The sequence below is a fragment of the Antennarius striatus genome, chromosome 11, assembly GCF_040054535.1.
Source record: "Antennarius striatus isolate MH-2024 chromosome 11, ASM4005453v1, whole genome shotgun sequence".
NCBI lineage: Eukaryota > Metazoa > Chordata > Actinopteri > Lophiiformes > Antennariidae > Antennarius > Antennarius striatus.
This window is the reverse complement of record NC_090786.1, coordinates 19,828,195-19,850,572: the sequence shown is the minus strand read 5'-3', so window position 1 is coordinate 19,850,572 and position 22,378 is coordinate 19,828,195. Positions and strand designations below refer to the sequence as shown.

The window sequence follows — 22,378 nt, the reverse complement described above, 5'->3', positions numbered from 1 at the left end:
TGTGACAGTGCACCCTTTTTGAACACTATTGTGTATGAAGTGTCCAAAAAAAAGGAGCAGCTAGACTGACAGACCGACAAAAACAAAATCTTACGTCAACGTAGGTCACATGAACTCAGCCGCAGAGGCTGCTGGGAGATTCTTGCCGGAGACATTTTGGATTTAAAGGGGCTGAGCTAGCCATCAGTCCAGATCTCGGTGAGTCACAGTTGTCTTGTCATTATATAATAATCAAAGTGTGAGTACTCTGTATATGAACGTCTGGTTAAATATTACTAACGCAAAACACTAAGCGAAAGAATGAACACTTCGGCGGTTTAAAAAGGTTAACCCGCAACGACCAGGGAGTGGTAGTGCTAGGCGGCTAGCTAGCGTTAGCTGCCAGCAGACCGGGGTAACAAACAGACCGGAGAGCATCGGTGCGACGCTAGCTAACATCACGAGTTTTGGTCCAGAGAGTGTCATAGCCAGGCATATAACGTATGAATTATGGCCCGAATATTAGTGAGGAAACGGCTGAGTTTAGGATGTTAGCCCCGTGCTGAACGACATAAGTCCTCACAAAATCAAATAGTGAGTCTGATCTTGATTAGCGCTCATGTCACATTATAGAATGCATCGCCTGTTTTTCCGTGTTTTTGAGAAACTTTTACATAATCTGGTGTCTTGTTTGAGTCGCAAAATCGTTAGTTATAAGTACAGAGCTGTATTCGCACAGGTAACATGATATTAAATCATTTGTTTAGCATTGTTTGTCAACACTGCAAACGTTGCACCAGCGTGATAACTGCGTATATAACGTTACCATAAACACAGTTATCTAATTTCCGACATTAAACTGATCGTGTTGGTCGGATGCTCTCCCTGGTACCACATACATCATCGGTGGCACCATTCAGACTGTCAGGGGGAGACCCGCCCTCTTGCAGCAGGTTTCGGTCTCTGCGGGCTGTGACACTTCCCTCCTGGTGATCCCAGGCCCCGCCACACCTTCGTCTCGTCTCTTCGTCTCTCCTTTGTGTCTGTACGGACTGTATTTTTTTTATTTTAAAGCAGATATCTTGGGCAGGAGGCAGTGATCTGTTGTTATCAGACGTCATCAGCGAAGCAGTAAAAACATGTCGTCGGGGTGATGGCACAGGATCGATCATCGGCTTGTTGATGCGTCCACTGCAGTCTAAATCAATCCTTTACCTACACTTATCATTTATGATTGTTATACAAGGAAGTGCGACACCCGCTCTAAAAATGTATGTTTCCATAGCTACTGCTGTTTTATGTTTACCTTTAAAGGTTTTTTGGTAAAGTTAATCTTTTGACTGCTGGCATATGACCAGGAGGGATCTAAACAGAAAATGTTTGCAGACTCCGACTTTGCCAACGCAGTCATATGCAATAGTGGTGGCTTTTGTTATTATAAGATTTATAAAATTTTAGTTTTCTTGATTTTGGAGAAATAGTCACCATGTTTTTGTTTGTTTGTTTTTTTGAGTGCAGAATGTTAAATAGAGATAGAGAGAACTTAATTAATTCTTTGGTAAGACTCCCTCGTGGAAATTCAGAACTCCCTCAGAGGCATATAGTAACTATAAAATATTTTCATATGTTTTGAATAAATTGTGCACACATATCATCCAGATGTTGGACAGGTTAGGGTTTACCTTTTGCTATTTAGACATTTTTTAATTTTTAGGAAAATTTCTTTTGTATCCATGGTAATAACAATTACATCTATTTTTTAAGATTGGGATTAGTTTTTGAAGCAGGTCTTGTATATGTGTACCAGGAGTGATACAGAATTTATCTTTTGTTAATTACTGGGGAAGATTTGGTTTGTTGCTGGTCTGATGACAAACTTGTGTGGGTTGCTCTAATAAACTATGGTGTACCATAACAGCTTTGTGTTATAAATTTACAGCTTCATTTATGAATGGCTCTTGTTTAGACAAATATTTATTTTTGTTTGTGGTTAATTTGAAAGAGCAATTGGCAACCTCTGATATGATCAAATCCTACCAGAATGTTAGTAAGATGTTAGTAATGATGCTGCCATTAGTGCAGGGGTATTCATTTGAGTCTTTGAGATGGCTTAGGTTTCCACTTGCCTGAGGGAAATAAAAAAGCTCATCCAACAGGTTGTTTCTTTAAACACACAATAATACTATTTCCTTGTATTGATGTTTTAGCAAAGGTAGACAGCAGTTACTGTCATATTACAGCCTTTGTTGACCCTGCAAACAAGGCTATATTATCTGACTCACCCATAAAATCAATTTCCTTGTACATATATAATGTCAAAAATCAGGCCATTCAAATGTTTTTAAATATTTTTTACCCTCAAGATAATCTCATTAAATTATGTAATCAGAAAAACGATAGTTTTAAGATGACAGTATTATTGACTCTGAAAATCACTGAACAGATTACCATTCAGGTGTGTATGAATGAATGGACATTTTTGTAAGTACATGTGATCGTTACAGTCGACTGTTGTGTTGTGTGTGTCTTGTGTCCAGCAAATAATCCTGTCACTTTATGACCATAAGGTAAATGTAGTGATTTTGTAATGTAAATTAGCCTCCCAGGTTTGTATTGTTTAAAGCTATATTGAAAACTGACATGTTGAAAACACAGTACAATATTTGGAAATATCCCAATCTTATAGTTGAGTATCATTTTTCATTACACACTCTGCAGTAATTTGAGACAGTGTGCCCTTTGCTTTGGTGGCCTGTATTAATCGTGTCTCATTAGCTGTATTCCTTTGTGTCTGATGCGTAAAAACGTCAAGTCTGGATCAGGATGCTCCCTCCCCCATCAGACCTGCTCTCACAGTCCGTTTTCTCTTCTTGCTGTGGGTGGGGCTCTCTGAGCACCCTGAGCTAATGTTGACTGTTTTGTCGGAGCAGTAGGAAGGTCATAGTCATCCTTTTTTGCTGTTCGCTTTCATAGCTTTAATTTCTGTTGTGTTTGACCCTGCTCATGGTTTCCTTTTTTATTTTAAGGAGACTCACTTTGGATAAGCTCAGCAGGTTTATGTTACGCTTTGCTGCCGTGCAGCGCTATTGCTGGAGGAATCATTGTCTCATCGACTTTTCTGTATGGTAAACTATGAGGCTCTGATCTGCACTTGAAGCTGAGGTTAGTTTTCAGTTCTGATGAGTTGTAGTTGCTGAAACACTGCCAACTTGAATTATGGATATTTAAAACTATATGTATTTCCTGCTTTGTTCCCTTAAATAATATAGCATAGTATAACTTGTTACCCATCTATTTTCTTATGACTAATGGTTACCTAAGTTAGAATAAATGATTTCACTCTTACACTATGTCGTATAAAAGTGCCACTTTAATACTTGGGATAGAAGCCCGAATGTAGCTGATATATGCTGCTGTGTTATTTGTAACACATACAATAATATAATATTTTAAAATATACTCCCAAAAGTACTGTTTACTATTTCAGTAGCATGAGAGTCATATTCTGGGCCTCATGAATTAGGGTTTATGTCAGTCCATTCAGTTACTATGCTGTCTTTGCTTTAATTTGCACATATTGTATGTGACACATCATGGGTCAATGTTAAAGATCAATTGAATAACATTCTCTTTCAAGAAAAACAACAGACCTGTTGGACTTTATCTCCCCTCTTTAAAGGCTTGGAAAACATTAACTTCAGTCTGAAGACATCAGTGTTCCTTGATAAAAGTGTTTGCTGCTTGGTTCTCCCCTGACTCACATGAAAGCACTTCGTTTTTCTGTTGGCTGTGGTGTGTTTCCAGCTAGTCCGCTCTTTCATCCGTATTGGCTTTAAGCTGCAGAGACTGGCAGTACAAGCTAATGAGCTGCCTGATCTTTGAAATAGATGGTTTCACATCTTGTTCAGAGCAGGAAAGAGCTTTGGCACCAGATATTTATGGTTCACAAACGTTCCACCTTTATGGTACATAGGGCTCATCCTTTATTGTAGTGTGATCCTCATACAGCATGCGACACAAGATGACAAAACCTTCTACTGTATCAGACACACAAAAGAAAGAAATATATTCCTGTCAGTTGTCTGGTGACAGGTTTTCCTTCATGTAAGTTCACTCAGCGTGTTTGTTCTTGCCTGCAGACGATATAATTAGTGCATTTTTCTGTCCTGTACACTTGTAACTGCCGACTGTGTGCTCAGTAGTAGTTTTGTCTTCATCTTACTAAATCTACTCAAATAATGATGACCACCAGTCTCCAATTAACAGTGAAAAAATGAAATCATGCGTGAGCCTTTCTTGAATATATAGATGTGAGTTTATTCAAATTTAAGCAGAGTACTTCTTTATTATTTTAACTCGAAGAGATTTTTTTAAGTCAATGGTAATTTAATGTTGGTTTTTGGATAATTTAAAATGGTTTACCAAGAGTATTTGTCAGCATCTGTTGATTTTATACTTGCTTTCATTAGATTGGGAGAGTTTATGAGATCCAACGGCTGTATTCATCCCATCACTCCAACATAATAATAGAGATAATAATAAAGTTCATTGAATTACCTTATTTTCACTTGCAGTGTCTCATATACTCACTATAAATCATGCAGCGCTAACAGAACTTGATTCAAGTTTCAGTTTGGCCTTCGCAAGCCAAGTTGAAGCAATTTCAATGGAGGAGGGGGAAAAAAATCTATAGTTTCAGTTTGAGAGGTTGTCACCGGATGACAAAGATACATGTCATCCCTATAACCTCTCATGCCCTCTCTAGTGTTGGGTTACGTGACATAAATCACTGCTGCCCACCCAGAGCCCCAGGCTGATGGGACAGACTCCAGCATCATCCTGACCGATATTCAGCTCCATTGCTTGTCTAGTGTCCACTGAAAAGAACAGAATCATGAACTACACTAACATTCCCTACAACTGACATGACAGAGGAGCTATTGAGTTGACATGTCCTGCAACACAAGCTGCAGGACATGTCTGTCTTTCCGCCAGTTCATGTGTCAGCTATTATGAAATACACATGGAAAATAGGTTTTTATAAACATGGAGGTGTAGATGTTGAAGTTAAATAATTTAGATGGGTAGCCATTAGATCTACATCAATTACAGTAGTTGCATTTTTCACAAGCTATATCAATAATTGATTATATAGAATGAAAGCCCAAAAAATCTAGATTTCTAACATTGCCTGGAGGTACGTGATGTTAAACAAATCTTAGCTTTTCATTAGCTGGACAAAACTAGTCATTCAAATATCACTCCTCTTAAATAGGCTTAAATAGACGAACTGTTGGACTGCGGATTGCAGCTCAGGGAGTGGATCACTAATGGTGTGGTGGTACATTTTGTGCTGACAGATGGCTCTCAGCTGGTATTAATAACTGGAAGTCTCCTTATCCTCTTCAAACTGTATCCTCATTGCTGCAAAAACACAGAATGCGCTCTCTCCACATTGCCAGGGCCCAGTCTGAAGGGCAGAGCAGCTTTCTGCAGAATATAGCCAACGGCAACGTGGCTCAGTGAGTCATAGTTTATCTTCGGTCTGTTTGGGGAATATAACAAATGGCTCATGTGCTCATCAAAGCACAGACATTTCTTCATAACATGATATTGGCTCCTGAGTTTTTTGTTCAGATTCTGGTCTGTATTACTGATGCTTTTGTCACGTCATTCCCTCCTCGAGTCACGCAGCCAGCTGGACATCTGTGTCCCCTGTCACACAGCGAACTACAGCCCTGCTCGCAACTGGAGCTTAATTTATGAGCCAAATCCCAGTAGTCTGTCCACCGGAATGATGTGTCCTTGCAGCCTTCGGGTATGCATAAAGCAGAGTTCTTAACCGTATCTCTTTCATTTTTGTATTATAATTCAACACTTGCAGCTCAGACTCTCAAAAAGCTGTATTTAAATATCCTGCTTTCAAATCACAGTCAACTTCTGTCCACGTTGTGTTTGTTTGATTTCATGTCTCAAAGAAATGCTCCAGTGAAATCACATCTTCATGTCTGTTGGACATGTTGCTGGTGGATCATAGTACGATCTTATCAACAGAGTGCAGACTTGATGTGGTATGTGTTAACATCAAGCCCAGGTTTCTGCACCCTGACTAAATAGAGGCTCCACATTAGACTGTCGTAACTATTTGCTTTATTGTAGCTGCCATCGCTGTTTTGTTTTTCCAGTCGGACGTCACAGGTTTGACCATCAAAAGAGGCAATTCCATTTTCTCTTGTATCTTTACAGGTCTGCCTGAGCTACATAGAAGATGTCCACTATGGTGTATCCACGGGAGGAAAAGCTGGAGAAGCTGTCTCAGGAGGAGATCATCTCCAACACTAAACTGGTGATCCAGGGTCTGGAGGCCCTGAAGAATGAGCACAACTCCATCCTCCACAGCCTCCTGGAGACAATCAAGTGCCTAAAAAAGGATGAAGAGGCCATTCTGGTGCACGAGAAGTCCAACCTGCTCCGCAAATCAGTGGAGATGATCGAACTGGGCCTGGGAGAAGCCCAAGTAAGATGGGGGGGTTTTCTTCTTATTTTCCTTTCGGCTTTTCCCTTCAGGGGTCACCACAGCGAATCAATTGCCTCCATCTAACCCTGTCCTTTGCATCCTCTTCTCTCACACCAACTACCTCCATGTCCTCTTTCACTACATCCATAAACCTCCTCTTTGGTCTTCCTCTAGGCCTCCTGCCTGGCAGTTCAAAACTCAGCATCCTTCTACCAATATATTCACTATCTCTCCTCTGGACATGTCCAAACCATCTCAGTCTGGCCTCTCTGACTTTATCTCCAGAACCTCTAACATGTGCTGTCCCTCTGATGTACTCATTCCTGATCCTATCCTTCCTGGTCACTCCCAGAGAGAACCTCAGCATCTTCATCTCTGCTACCTCCAGCTCTGCCTCCTGTCTTTTCCTCAGTGACACTGTCTCTAGACCAAACAACATCGCTGGTCTCACCACAGTTTTGTGATGAGGTTAAAAAAAAGAAGTATTTTCTATTAAATGATTGGAGATATTGGCTTTAGGAGCACATGACTTATCAAGAAAATATTAAATAAAATGAGTTACAGAGTTGGAAATGAGAATTAGCAGAATATTGCACACCATCACAGTCAATGCCAATAAACAATGTGTTTTTCTTAGCAACATTGCTGATCAATCTTTCGTCCATCCCAGGTGATGATGGCTCTGTCCAACCACCTGAACGCGGTGGAGTCAGAGAAGCAGAAGCTGCGTGCTCAGGTGAGAAGGCTTTGCCAGGAAAATCAGTGGCTGCGCGACGAACTGGCCAACACCCAGCAGAAGCTGCAGAAGAGCGAGCAGAGCGTGGCCCAGCTGGAGGAGGAGAAGAAGCACCTGGAGTTCATGAACCAGCTCAAGAAGTACGACGAAGACATCTCACCAACCGTAAGCGTTTCCACTGTCTAACACCTCATCAAATAAAATGTCTTCAGATTGATCACCACTTTATTGTATGGGTTTTGGACAGAGATGAACCAAATCATAGTCTGATCCATATGTGGATGCAGATTCTAAATCACTTTTCTATTTTCTTCAACAGCTTTTTTTAACAATTTTTTATTATCGTATTAAAACAAGTCAATACCCGGACATGGACAGTTTATGGGATTCCAATACACAAGTGTTTTACAATCTGCATCTCTAAGATTGAAATCTCTATTTGGATGGGGTCAATGTGTGTGAGCTCACAATACAGTAGCATGGAGGAGTGGAGACATTTCACTGCCACCCATCTGTGGCTGAGATCACGTATATTCTGGGTCATTAAAATCATATGAGCCTGACTGGGTGGAAGGGATGATTCACAGCATATTCTGACCTGATTCTTAGTCATAAAAGAGGCTGTAAAGTCCTGTGTGGACTAAAGCTTAACTCAGCAGCAGCTCATCCTGCCAGTAGCCTGGAGGACCCCTGTTTGTGCCTTGGAAGCAGCTTCTCTACTTCCCAGCTTTTAACAAGCTGCTGTGTTTACTTCCAGCTGAAGTCACATCTAGTCCGCCATTATTTCAGTCTAAAACAACATGAAACAACTTGCTTCTTAATGCATTGTGAATAGTTTTCTGTCATTAAACAAGAAGATGGCATAAATGGTCTTGCTCTGCCGTGCTCATGCAGCTGGAGGTGCGCGACTGTGGTTTGTTTGATTAGCAGCAGGCAGCCTGTATCCAGACCAGGAAAAGAGAAAATTGGTTGTAGCTCAAAGTCATGGCCAGATATACTGTAGTTCCTCATAAACAGTGTTTCAAAGGAACATTCCCAGTAGCTAATCGTTGATTTGTTTTCATGCTGTGTCATGAGCCGCAGCGGATTTAGCATACTGGTTTGCAGATGATAGGTGTGCAGTTTTCTTCAGGAAATGTTTGTTTTGCCTTGATAACAAGGTCTGATGTAGGACGAGATATTAGATATGAAGGAGAGTGCAGCAGTTCAGTGTGTGTTGCTGTGCTGTTGCATTTTTCTTGTTAATGTTATTACTGCAGGCAAAGTTAATGCAAAATTACGGGTCACACCATCCACAGTCTCTGGAGAATACGGGACAGTTCAGTTATATAGTTACTGAGTTTATGTGGATGCAAGGGAGTCTTTTGATGAATAGATGAATCCAGTTGAAGACACAGTTACCCCACCATGAAATCATGGACTCGTGATAAACAGGTTAATAAACAGTTTAATGTTAGTGTTGTATTGAATGTGTCTCTGTGTCTAAATGGTAAAGGGTTACATTAATGGTGTGTTTAGTTACATGCCTGATTATCATTTGTTTAATATTCTAAAAAGATAGAATAAATAGGTGGCAAATTAAATCTCTGATTCTCCACATCTGTCCTGTCTGATATTATTGGTTTCATATCGAGGTTGTTAACTGATGTGATTCATCCAAGCTTGTTTTGAGGTGATCTAATTGATCTGCCTGACATCATCAATATCTGACGTATTACCGTTATCTGCCATTGCATCATTTCTCAGACCTGATGTCGATGCGTTCTGAATTGTCGTCAGTGAATCCTGCTTTCTCTTAGAGGTTCTGACCAATGAGTTTGCTTTATCATTTCAGCAAGAGGAGAAAGATAAAGAGACACCGAAGGACTCTCTGGACGATCTCTTCCCCAACGATGAAGAGGAGCACGGCCAAGGAAGTAAGAACGATTGCAGCCAGGGATTCATTGTGACACAAGGGATTCTGGGGACTCATCAGTCTTCTAATGAATGTTATCCCTGAAGAGATAACATTTCTAAAACGAGTTATTACATTATTAAAATAGCAATGAATAAGTTTATCAGTTTCTGATGAAATGAATAAATATCTACATTAACATAAATGTAAACCCATGGGCTTTATTATACAATTAATGCTAATTCACTAACTGTAGAAACCTGAGGATTGTGTGCATGCACATGCAGCTTGTGTTTTAATCGGCTTAGAGATTATCATACTGAAATCCAAACTGAACTTTGACCTTTGACCCACAGTGCAGCACCAACACAACAGTGCAGCTGTAGCTGCAGCTCAGCAGGGAGGCTATGAGATCCCAGCCCGTCTGAGAACTCTGCACAACCTGGTGATCCAGTACGCCTCTCAGGGCAGGTACGAGGTAGCTGTTCCCCTCTGCAAGCAGGCTCTGGAGGACCTGGAGAAGACCTCTGGACATGACCATCCTGATGTGGCCACCATGCTCAACATCCTGGCCCTGGTCTACAGGTCAGACATGTGTCCACATGAGAGTTGCAGTGTCTTCTGTTCCAAGTTTTTTTTAGATCTTACTTTCATTGTGTTGCTTCAACAAATTCTGCCATGAATTGAGAAACATTTAGTCTCATGGTTTGTCTGTCCCTCTCACTCCTGCAGGGATCAGAATAAATATAAAGAGGCCGCTCATCTGCTCAACGATGCTCTGTCCATCCGAGAGAAAACCTTGGGCAAAGACCATCCTGCTGTAAGACTTTAGAGACACATCCACATTTACAACGAAAGTATTCATTAGGTGACAGAAGAAGCAGAATTTACCGTTCAGTCCACACAGTAATGTCTAGTCAGTTGTGCCATAATACATTTTTTCCCACCATTAAAGTTGGACTTCAGCTTTTTGCTTGCAGGCTTAGAAGTAATCAAAACAATTGCTCTAAAGATTCACTAAATCAGAATTCAGCACCACTCGAAAAAGCATTTGAATGCACTTAACATTTCATTTCCTGTGAGGACGGATTCATAGGTTTGTTTTCACATCGTCCCCAGAACTCTTCATAAAGTGTAGAGGAAACATTAAAACACAGAAGGTCCCTGCAGCTCTGTGGGCGCTGCAGCAGCTTCATATCATTCTTATCTTTGAGGCTGATCACTGAATTCCTGTGCAGTTCAAATACTTTTGAGCTTTTTTTTTTCATAAAAAAGATTGAATATTTTATATGTAAATGATTATACAGTTTGTTAAAGTTTGCTCTGCTTCTGTCGGTCCAGGTTGCTGCAACTCTAAACAATTTGGCTGTCTTATATGGAAAGAGAGGAAAATACAAGGAGGCTGAGCCTCTGTGTAAGAGGGCTCTGGAGATCAGAGAAAAGGTAGGCCGCCTTCATCGGCTGCACCACTCATGTCAGCACTGCTGGGGAGACCTCTTCTGAAGGCTACATGAAGGGACAACTAGCTAAAAGAAATGAAGTCATTAACAGTGATAATGTGTCCAAAATGGAAAATGTGGGGGGGAGTACATGACAATAGTACAATGAGTCTCTTGATCCCCTGAGTTCCTGCAGAGAACACACAAGTAAGCAACAAGAGGTTGTTGAAGAAGAGGAGAGCTTCTAAGAGGAAGATGGAGACACTGAGGCACATTTAAACATTTGGTTTTTGGTTTCTTTCAGGTCCTGGGGAAGGACCACCCAGACGTGGCCAAACAGCTCAACAACCTGGCCTTGCTTTGCCAGAACCAGGGTAAGTATGAGGAGGTGGAGTACTACTACTGCCGTGCCCTGGAGATCTACGAATGCAGGCTCGGCCCCGACGATCCCAACGTGGCCAAAACTAAGAACAACCTGGTGAGATGTCGCTTTTCACTACTACATCCAGCTTTTCTTTCTCTTTTTCACTCCTGAAAATTCTTTAAGTGTTTTCATTTCAAAAAGAATGTCCCTGAGCTGTGAATGTACCGAGTGAAAAAGCTCTGAGGCTTGTTTGTCATTTATTTGTGCTGTCAGTCTGAGCGTGGTCTCTGCAAGGGCACTTAGTGTAAAATTAGCTTCCTGACAGCAAAGCTCTTGCTTCAAAATATGTGTATTTAGTTGGACCTGAGAGGCACACATATCTGAACGTTTTCATAGATGTTTCAAGAAAAATGTGTCCGATAGCATCACATCGAGGCTGACCAGCCAGTGTTTGTCATGTCACGGCCCACAGGACACATGTTCAGATTGACTTTGTCTATATCATCCAGTGATCAAAAGGTCTTTCTCCTCCTCAGGCGTCCTGCTTTCTCAAACAAGGGAAATACAAAGAGGCAGAGGTTCTGTACAAAGAGATTCTGACTCGTGCTCATGAGAAAGAGTTTGGATCTGTTGATGGTAAGGCCTCGTAGAAGATGCTGTTCAGTGTGTGGAAAAGTTTTTTTCCAGCGGTGGAGATTTTCTTTTTTTTTCTTATTTTTATTATAAACACATTACATACTAATCCATCTGACTCCAAAATGCTCATCAGAATAAACAGTTAGAATGTTTTGTTTATTTTTTTGTTCCTTTCCTGCACCCTTGTCTCATTTTCCACCAACTAGCAGCATAAGAGGCGGACAGATGATTTAAAAGTGGATGATATTCAAAGCAGGCAACGTCCAACATCCAGAGGACTCAAAGGCTGTTTGAAGAAATAAAGAGCGTTTTTAAAGGACTCCTCCTTTGGTTAAGATACATTTTCTGTGGCTTTTCTCCAGAGAAATGATAATCTGCTTTGAAAAAGAAATCAATGGGATTGACACAGTGAGCCGCTCACTGCTTTTTATCGAGCTGAGCTGAAACCTTTAATGTTTTTTTAGAGAGGTGTGTGTGTGTTTTATTTTGCTTAACTTGACAATCCTGCTGCAGTGTCTCGAAACATTTCGTTGAAGGAGCTGAAGAAGAAGCACAACAGTTATGTGGTTTTTCATAAACAATCATAAGTAGTATTGAGATATTGATCCTGTGTGGGTTTCAAAAACACATTTTAAATGATTGAAAACATCACTATTTCATTATTCAGCTGTGCCTATACCTGAGAATAATCATCTCTTGAACAGTATCACTTTATTCTACTCACTCTTGTTCGTAAGCAGTTTAATCATGTGTTTTAGATGTTCTCTATCCTGTATGTATTTTAATAAGTTCTCATTTTTGAATTGCATTTCAGCAAAATCTGTCTGAAAACATTACATTTGAACCAAAATTCTGTTAGTGTGTGTTGCTGTCCTTGTTGCTAAATTTTTGCTAAATGAAATGAAGAACAGCTTTTTATCTGAATCTTGGTTACGGTTCATTTTTTCGGTGTTAATATTTCCAATTTACGTTTGTTTATTTTATGTCCAGAGGCATATTTATGCAGAAAAACTGACAAAGAAAAAAAAAAAGTGTGCCACTGGATGGATATTTATGGAAAACTCGGGATAAATATGTCGTTGTGGACCCAGTGAGAAATCCTGAGGTCAGTGAGTTCATGTGTTTCCCACATGTGTGTAGCCCACCTCTCTTGTCTGTGTCTGCAGCTGAAAACAAGCCCATCTGGATGCACGCAGAGGAGCGAGAGGAAATGAGCAAGGTGAGGGCTTTGCGTAGTCATCCTCACCTTAGGCAGAGTAAATATCGATGAAGAGAAGATGCCAAATTCTAGGCTGCAGCACTTTGTTTCTCCTAATACACAATGAAGCGCATTAATAGTTTTTCATACTCCACAATCACCTTCAGGGAAAGAAGCTGCTGATCCAGCTCTGAGCACCACACCCCTTCATACTCTCTTCTTCCTCCTCTCTTCTATTTACTTCCAGGGCAAGCACAGAGACAACACTCCGTATGGAGAATACGGAGGCTGGTACAAGGCCTGCAAAGTCAACAGGTGAGGCAGAATGTGCTAACATAGACCTTTGAAACATTAATCTAGCAGTAGCGCATGAAATAAATCAAGCTCTCTCACCACAATGTCCCACACATGACTTGGGGGGTTTCAATGAATGTCCTTCTTTGTCCAGCCCTACAGTGAACACCACCCTGAGGAACCTGGGGGCGCTGTACCGCCGACAGGGCAAGCTAGAGGCCGCTGAGACCCTGGAGGAATGCGCCGTGAGGTCTCGCAAGCAGGTCAGCAGCATTTCCTGGATCGATTATTTGCGTTTCTGCATGCAGATAACTTATCGACTCCTGTTTTTGTAAATTATTAAACACCTTCTCCACGTCAAGACAGCAAATCTCATGACATTTCTTTCCTTTCTCTGCACTGCTATGGATCCAGAGCAACACAGTAAGTGGCTTATCTTTAACTGATAACCCCCTAAGAGCCTCTGCATCTCTCTGCTAACATCACTCCCATCTCACAGACATTTAAAATGTTCCGTCGTCACTGGGCTCCGACTTCAGTGAAATCCCTTTAATACCGCCATCCTCACCTCTACTCATGAGCTCGTGTCCCCTGAGCCGCTTCTGACAGTGACATCTGTTTTGTTTCTCCCCCTGTGTTACACCCACCTCCATCAGGGCATTGACCCCATCCACCAGACTCGCGTGGTGGAACTCCTGAAGGATACGGAGGCCGACAGGCGGAGGAGCCGCGACAGCCTGACCAGCGTTAAGTATGAGAGCGGCTCTGAGGCGGGCGAGGAAGTGAGTATGGGCGTGGAGTGGAATGGGGTGAGTACAAATCCACTACAGACAGCGTCCTCACTGGAAGAATAAGGCGCTGAAGTCGGGGTGGACTGGTACAGAACCTGTAAATAAATGAGGAGAACCCACCCAGTGATGGAGGGTTCTCTCTTTACTGGTCACACTTCACCAAAGTAAAAGTTATTTCTTCAAGCACGACATCGTTCATGATGTCACTTAATACTGATTTTGGAAACAAAGTCCAAATTCCACAATTTTGGATCCAAAGCTTTTTAAAAAAACCCAGCCGCTTAGTTTTGGCCGCTCTTCTGTACCAGACCACCAGCCTTGTTCCTCTCATGAGGTGATTCTGGAAATCCCATTTGCTAAAATGTAAAGCTGATTGAATGTCTTGGCATGCTGGTCTGTTGTTGTTGGCCCAGATGTTCATGTTTTTGTCATTCATCGCCTGATAAAGTCCTAGCGCATCGTCTTTAAGAAGTGGTTGTTTTGCTGGCGTTGCTTTTGCACTGGTGGAGCGGATAACAAAAAAAAATGCACAAGCTCACTCTGTGGCTCAAAGGCAACATATAAAACATCTGGATCGCACCGTGACATAGCCTGTCCCTCCATTAAACACGACTCCCGATGCCCATGATGCACATTCTCCCTTACAATAAACCGGTTTCAGTGCCTCACCCTAACCCTGTTTCAACAATTGTAAATATCATGTCACTTCACATCTGAGCAGTTCCCCATTGGACTTATCGGCCCTCTCCTTGTTACTAAAGGGGTCGGTGCTCAATCATTCATTCTTAGTTCAGTTGAGCAGCACTGCCAGAGCTGCCTCCCAGCTCTTAGACAGGACCGAGCCTGCAGAGATGCCTCACTTGAGCCTGTGCCTCTCTACCTTAGCAGCAGCCACACCTTTCACTGCACCAAACCGGTCCCAAACATGCATGGAGCAAAGCCAGCCTGCTAATGCGCACACTAATGGACCCATTCATGTTCACTGTGCTTACTTGTATGTGTGTCGAGAAAGCGTTAACCTGATGTCCGCCTCTCTCTGAGTAACGCGACGTAGAAAGGTGGGATTTTGTCTGCTTGCTACTTTGTGAATGTTTCTTTACACACACGCTCACACGCGACTACTCAGAACCGCTTCAGAGCTCACAACGAATGCAGCAGCATGCGCCTTCATCCTGGTGCAGACCTGGTTGTGTTGGCCTGGGGAGGCGGCTGCTGGGTGTGTGCTTGCATCAGTCACACTGTCGCACTAGAAAAGAGTTTCACACAGTAAGGACAGGAAATGGCCCGCTCACAGTTTTATTGTATTCTGAAAACTACTTTCAGCTTTGAGCTTTTGACTAAAAAATGCTCAACAGATTCCTTCACTCCATTTAAAAGCTGTATCATTTGTAACTCCAGCTGGGCTTCTTGTGTTTCTGTAAATCAGCCTGTGAGGAACTGTGTTTGCATGAGGGATGCTGTGATAGGCGCGTCACACTGTGGCTTCGTCCAATCACATCCTCGCTCTGCTGTCAGGAGGCCGTCAGTAGGGGTTGATCTTCATGCAGAGGAACAGTTCAGTTCAGTGTTAATGCTGTATCACATGGGTTTACGTGGTGTGTGTCAGACGAATGGAGGCGTTCAGTGACGTGACAGCTGTCAGCTCCTCATTATGTGTTCTGTCTGTCAGACGCTGCAGACTGCATGCTGCCTGTTTGTTTGCATGTTCAGACCCTTTGGCTTTTCCCTTTTATGTGTGTCATTAACATACCCCCTTTGTTGATTCCTCTTGCCATGGCAACCAATCAGCCTTTCAATCAAATTTCCTTTTCTCACTGAGTGGATTGTACTCTCTCTTCAACTCTCATCCACACGACACCATCAGGTGGGTTAGTGTGTAGTGATAGAACAGGCTAGATGACCCATCATGTACGGTAAGAACACAGGGCAGGCTAAGACCATCAGTTTATACAGATACAAATTTTACTGATAATGACAAAGCATAATTCAGAGTTTGTATGTTTGCTGTACTTTATATGTTATGACTTTGTCAGCTCCTTTTATCACGGGTGTATGAACTGTGTTAGCACGCCCAATTCGGCCCAATTCGGCCCGTTCTCGTAGATCATCAGTGACGGCTGTACGTAGTCTCACTCGTCGGGTCCAACGTGCCGAGTTCAGATACCCAGACAGTAAACCGAGAAGAGAAGCGGCTGAATCACTGCAACAGCATGCACTAAGCTCCACCGCATCACTTTTAAACGCAGCTTCTATGTTTTTTAAACTGGCGCTCCTGTGTTGTCGGTATGTTTTCTTGTTTATGTGTTATAGATCTCACTGTCAGATAGATGTGGATTTTCAAAAGCAAACACAACAATAATTTTCAGCAGGAAAAATATGTTAATAGGTGAAACATTCCTCGACGACACGCTGGATAAACATGAAACGGCACAATAATTATATAAAGCTGGAGCTGAGCACCCAACAAACTGGTAATAACTATGGATTAACCATCACTAATATATTTGAAACGTTCATCCTTCACAAGTGTTCTACAGACTAGTTCAGCTACTGCTAGAGAAGACATGAAGGTGAAGCCGATCCTTGTGTTGAGTGTAGGAACCCCATCCAGAACTCTACTGATCTTGCAATGTGTGCCATTTTTTTGTCTGTTTTTCTCTCTCTCTCTCTTTCATCAGGCCTAAGCCATCAAGATTATTCCTCCATCCTTCTCTCCTTCCCCAACACAATAGCAAACGGATGTGTGTTGTCGTTCCCTCTGGCCTTCTCTGTCCCAACAAACCAACAGCTCCTCTACCAATCCCGGCGCTCTCCCCCCATGCGGCAGAGGCTCAGAGCGCCCCCTCCCCTTCTGGTTGTCACCTCTATCCGCTGCTCATCTGAACTCTGCTGGGACGTTTGGTCTTCTCTACTCTGCTCTGTCCTGTCCTCTCACTAACCCTGTGTCAGCCACCATGTTTAGAAATTACTTCAACTCTTTCTCTCAGCCAATTAAAAAAAAGAAAAAGTCATTGTGTGTGAAATATTTCACCTGAGAGGAAGTCACCTGCACATTTTCTTCTCTCAAACACCTCTTTGTAATTTTTCATCTGTGCATAGTTAATTTATTTAGATGGAGAAGCAAGAAAGAAACTGACTCGACGAAGCAAAATCCTGAAACATTTTGAGAATCAGTTTGACGGTGACTTTCACACCAGACGTTACTCCAAGCCAGAGACAGTTGAAACGATCGCTTCAGAGTCAGGATATCAGAAAATAATGACTTTAACCATTGCTGTGCTTTCGCCTTGCTCTGAACTAGCTTGTAGGCTTGAACATTTACAATCTATTCGTGCAAAGTTGACCTCAAAGCTAGCTTCTGGCCTGGTGCCTTTCCGTAGCCATTCTAGCGTGTTTTAAAGTGAGGGCTTTTTTGTTTTTGTTTTTTAGCCATAATGCTCTTTTTTGTCTCTAATTAATTTGTATTCAAAATCAAATGTCTCAGTAGTTTGGAAATTCTAATTATAATCCAAATTTGTTTTTTTTTAATTTATGTGGCCTGGATGGTGGGAGTCATGTGAAGGGAGCGTTGTTACATTGTATGTCCTTTTTGTTTAGGTGTATTTTCTTTTGATTTAAATTTTTATATAATTTTGTTTACATTTTTTAATCGTGGATTATTTTGTAGTTGAATATTAAAGCCATGTGTTTTCTGTTGTGCGAGATCGGAATGGTCAATTTTAAATAGGCTAAAGCTGGCGGCCGTCTGAAATGACTCGACTTACTGTATTTGCACAGGCTGTACGTTGGTTCGATTCTGAATGCAGAAGCTTGCATTTAAAGGGAATGAGCTAATTTTCTGATGCTATAAAAACTAGATGAGAACAAAGGTTAACCGGATCGTCTTACGCAGACATTGGCAGCCTGAGAAATGTCAAAATATGAACAAATGTCAAATAAAGGACATACTGGTAATTTCCCAGAATTGTTTTGTTTGGTTGGTGTAGGATTCAGCAGTAGTTCTGGTGTGTTCTCGTGTCCGTTTTGGTGGTTTCACTCTCAGCGCCCCTCTGGCTGTGGATTCTGTGTTTGAACAGGGAGCTTAATGGAGTGTGCTGCCTTCTCCTCACTCCACTGTTTGCCGGTCAACGTTGTCACTTTAGCTTCTGATGTTTTTAGACAACAAAAGTAGAGTGCGTGTTTCAAGATCAACATGTTATTTGAGATGTTTAACTTACTGAATGTAAAATAACTTTAACATCTTGGAATTGTAATTGTAGGACATATTTATAGATTCACTATAAGGCTTTTCAGTATGCTACTTGTCATGACTATTCATTCCTTCCAACGAGTACTCATATACTTTTAATGCAAATGAACAAAAGAATTGACTGTGTACATCACATAATTATAACTATATTGTTGTGTTAGTGGAATGCTTATTTATTGAACTGTCTACTCTTGACCTATATAGTGTGACTTCAGTTTCCCCAAAGTGAAAGAACATAAATGGTAAAGTCTATAAACACTATCTTAGTAAGTAGGACTGCATTATATTTACCATTCTGCATTGTGATGATTATTGCATCAGCACTTGTTGGTATTCTCAAATAAAGTTTTTCATTTGTGAAACTTGTTTTTTCTCTGCATCATATGAAGGAATGTGTATTAATATACAGTAGATAACAGGTTCATCTGATAATGGATGCAAATCTCAGAACAACAGTTCCCCCTGCTGGCCGTGGGCCTGCATTACATTCCGATCTGACGTCAAACACTGGTTCCCATTAAAACCAGAATTTACTCTAGATCCCAGCCTGTGTATTAACCCACTGTCATTAGATTATTAATCTTACAGTTAACATGTTGACATACAGTCATTTTGGCTCTTCAAGTTAGAATTAAGAAGCAGATGTCCATCACTTTATCTTGTATGGAGGCAAAGGTGTTAACGTTGGTTTTTCTTGTCTCACCAACAGACCAGAGATCAGTGGCGATCCTGGACTCAAACATTACCATTAACTGTAAAATACCACAACGCACACACATGAAAAAAAAAAAAACAATTACGGTGCAGCTCTAAAATATGTTGCATCGAGCAGCAGCTGCTACATTTAACTATGTGGCGGTAAACGTTATTGTCCCTCTGTGGGAAGTCGTGACTCTCCTGCCAAACATTCAGTTTGTGTCACAAAAGAAGAAGAAGCCAACAAATTGCTTCAATGCAGTGGATCAAACTCTGAACTACTTGGAACTTGTTTCTGATCGTGTTTGAGAAATCTGAAGGTCCACTCAGAGCAGATGAGAAGCTGTTAATAACAGTGATGTCCATCAGCTTGTGCTTGATGGATGAAATGAAATACTTTATAAAGTTTATAAGTCATTTGGTTGTTAATCACATGCAATACATACAGGAGTAGGCCTGTGAGACACACACACGCGCACACACACACACACACACACAGGGCCTGTAAGCATGAAGATGAGAGGTGGAGCTCCAGGCAGCTCCTTTATGGTGTGCCCTAAGCAACTTATAAAGGGGACGGTGCCTTGCTCAAGGGTGTGTCTGCAATGCTCAGTTGGTGAATCAGCATCTCCAGTTCACATTTTGACCCACATGGGTGTTGAACCGACCACACGCTGGTCCCCAACCCAAGACTTAGCGGACTGAGCTGCCCCATAAACTTTCCTGGCAGGGGGGCGATGTTGGTTCCATCTGTGTAACTGAACTAAAGCTGATGTTTTTAGTTGGCTGCTACACAACCTTTGATGCGTACATTTACAAAACTACCTAAATCAGACACATCTTTGCTGGGTACATCATGTATTCATTTCTCATTTGTGAGACTTTGCAGCCACCCACTGATAACAGGACACGCCCAAACTACGGCAAATTCATGACCTCAAATGTAAAAATAACCCCGTTTGCCCCACATCCTGAGTGTGGAATGGCTCGGCTGATGATTGTGTGTGTCTGCAGGACGGCAGCGGAGCCCTCCAGCGCAGCGGCTCTCTGGGGAAACTCAGGGATGTTTTGCGTCGCAGCAGCGAGCTGCTGGTGAAGAAGCTGCAAGGCAACGTCCCGCCTGAGCCCCGCAGCACCAAGTAAGGAAACCAATGATCGCTCATGGTGGATAACAGGGTGACAGCAAATCAGTGGCTGAAGTAGTCAATCGATGTCTTTGGGAAGCAGAATGAGTAATTAGTTATTGGATAATATCTCATCCAATAAAGTAGATGAATAGTTTTTGATGTTGTTTTTTCTTTCTGTTGAGCAGCATGAAGCGAGCAGCTTCCTTGAACTATCTGAACAAAACAAGTGATGACCATTTCCAGGTGAGTTGACCCTGTATTATTAGAAACGGTTGGATTAATTAGAGCTAATGAGGTAATTTAAACACATGTGCATTTTTATTGATGTATAGAAGGGAAACACCCGATCTAATTCCTATTTCAATCATATTTGTCTGTAAAATATCTCCCAGGGAGGAGACTTTGTGTGTTCAACATGCTTTCTGTTTTGTCCTGTGCTTCTCCAGACTCGAGGGGGCAGTAACTTTAGGGAGAGCCGGGGTCTGAGCTCCAGCACTGTGGATCTCTATACAGGAAACTGATCCGTCAGCTGACCTGCTCCTCCACAGCGCTCACCAGCAACACTACCAGACAGCATCGGCCTCAGACACAACCTCTCTGCCTGCCACCATCCCACCCAAAGACCCCGCTTTACTCCCATGTTCACACCCAAAGACATTTTCAGTCATCAAAACGCTGACGCTCATACATCAGGGTGTTTTATGTCCTGTTTATTTTTGGATTTAAAGTTTTCTTCTCCCACAGTCAAAACGTTGTATTCTGTGGCCATTTTCCTAATGTTGATTTTGTTTTGGTGCCTCCTAAATGTGGCCAACAAAGCATACCTCAGCTTTACCCCTTATTAATAATTACCCTGACTTTGCACTTTCACTACGTTTGTTGCCACGATGTCACCTGTTCTGGTATGTTTTTCTCCTCATGTTATTTTCATTTGAGATACTTGTGTTTTCTTGTGCCATTTATTTCTTCACCAAAAAAAGTAAGATACAAAATAAATAGGTCTGTGGGGTTTGAATTTAAATGATTATACTGTAAAAAAAAAAATCTTCGTTTTAAATGTTAATGCTTTTGCCTTTTGAGATTTCCTTGCAATGTGAGGTGTTGGTTAAAGCTTTGGGAAACAGGGTGAAATGTTGACCTTTCTGACATGATGTTCAGGTTAGAGTTTTAGAAAACAAGAGAAGAGATTTAAATAGGCTGCTGCTTCAGCCTCTGCAAGCTTGGAGATCCCAGAGAGTTGTTCCTGCGACGCGTTCTCTTCCTCTGAAGAGAAAAAGAAAGGATCTCTGAGTGGTTGCTGAAAAACACAACCATGAAAATGTTCAACTTTTAAAACTGTACAGACTTTTATTCACTCATAATGATCTCTGGTGCCAAGTAAGACTTCTGGCAGGTTTGAGCCGCCAGCTTTAAGCTAATCTTAATGTTGTTTACAGTGATTAGAATGTGTTTGATATTTTTTCTCTGTAATAATAGATTTTGCACAATTCTCAGATGGGTTTCTGCTGTTTTTGATTGCAATTTTAGTGAAGCTACTCAAAAAAACTGGAATGTCTTGTAGTTATTTTTAATTTTATTGTTTTTATTCCTGTTTTAGATAAACGCCTACACAATATATACTGGTAAAATGCAATCTGATCATGAATTCACAAATTTTCAATTATATTAGGAAATTAGCAGGATTAGAATTGACGTCCTTTACCTTTGTAATTGTGAATTAAAGTTGAATGTGTTTTTGACTTCTGAACAATCCCATATGTCAAAAATATTCTATTGGCAGATTTCAAACACTGATTTTAGTTCAGAAATAAAACCAACAATTTTGTTTTCATTGTTGTGCTTTTGTCATTTAGTTGCGTGAGATAAGTGTTTGCTGTATGGATTCCATAGCAACCTCATTTTACATATTCCTTAAATGAACAGAGTGACTTTGAAATACTTACTAATACTCATCATCAGTGGCCGATCACATTCTGAGACAGTCTATTATAATTAAACAGTGACTAGTATTTGTTTTTATTGCCAATTTCATTTAGTGAGTTTGGTGTACCAACAATATTATCCATTTTTTAAAAACAATCATAATTACCATGGCAAAATACCAGTTTCATTAATTTTATAAGCAATATAGAATGTATATGTTTGTCATCTGATACGATCTTCTGGATTTACTGCTGTGATATCACTAAAAGAAAATCATTTAGAATCAAGACATGGAATGAGTAGTTTAATCTTGAACAAATATAGATTACACAAGGCTTTCATTAGTACTGATAAATATTTTGGGGTGGGGGGGTGGTAATCGATAAACACATTCAAGCCATTGGACAATTGGAGTTGGTTCCACTGTAGTCCAGTGTGTGACGACGAGGCGTTGGAGAAATTCTTTTAATTTTCTTTTTAAATTTACATTTACTTTATTGATCCTGCGTAGGGAAATTATTAAACCACTCCAGCA

General features: G+C 41.2%; 1 protein-coding gene across 5 annotated transcripts; it reads left to right on the top strand.

The window, feature by feature from the left end:
• Positions 1–52: 52 nt before the first annotated feature.
• LOC137603290 (kinesin light chain 1-like) lies at positions 53–21,874 on the top strand. 5 transcript variants are annotated; one of them, XM_068326547.1, is made up of 16 exons: positions 53–198; positions 6,226–6,496; positions 7,167–7,397; positions 9,067–9,148; positions 9,483–9,711; positions 9,859–9,946; positions 10,468–10,569; positions 10,870–11,043; positions 11,466–11,565; positions 12,732–12,784; positions 13,011–13,078; positions 13,212–13,320; positions 13,714–13,839; positions 19,808–19,932; positions 20,106–20,163; positions 20,367–21,874. In XM_068326547.1, the coding sequence occupies exons 2-16, from the start codon at positions 6,248–6,250 to the stop codon at positions 20,439–20,441; spliced, it is 1,869 nt and encodes a 622-aa protein (XP_068182648.1). In that variant the 5' UTR covers positions 53–198; positions 6,226–6,247; the 3' UTR covers positions 20,442–21,874. The 5 variants fall into 5 exon arrangements, with proteins under 5 accessions (XP_068182648.1, XP_068182646.1, XP_068182650.1 ...); XM_068326545.1 differs by having other exon boundaries at positions 13,714–13,866; positions 20,367–21,873; XM_068326546.1 differs by lacking the exon at positions 53–198 and adding an exon at positions 2,967–3,141 and having other exon boundaries at positions 13,714–13,866.
• The last annotated feature ends 504 nt before the right edge of the window (positions 21,875–22,378 follow it).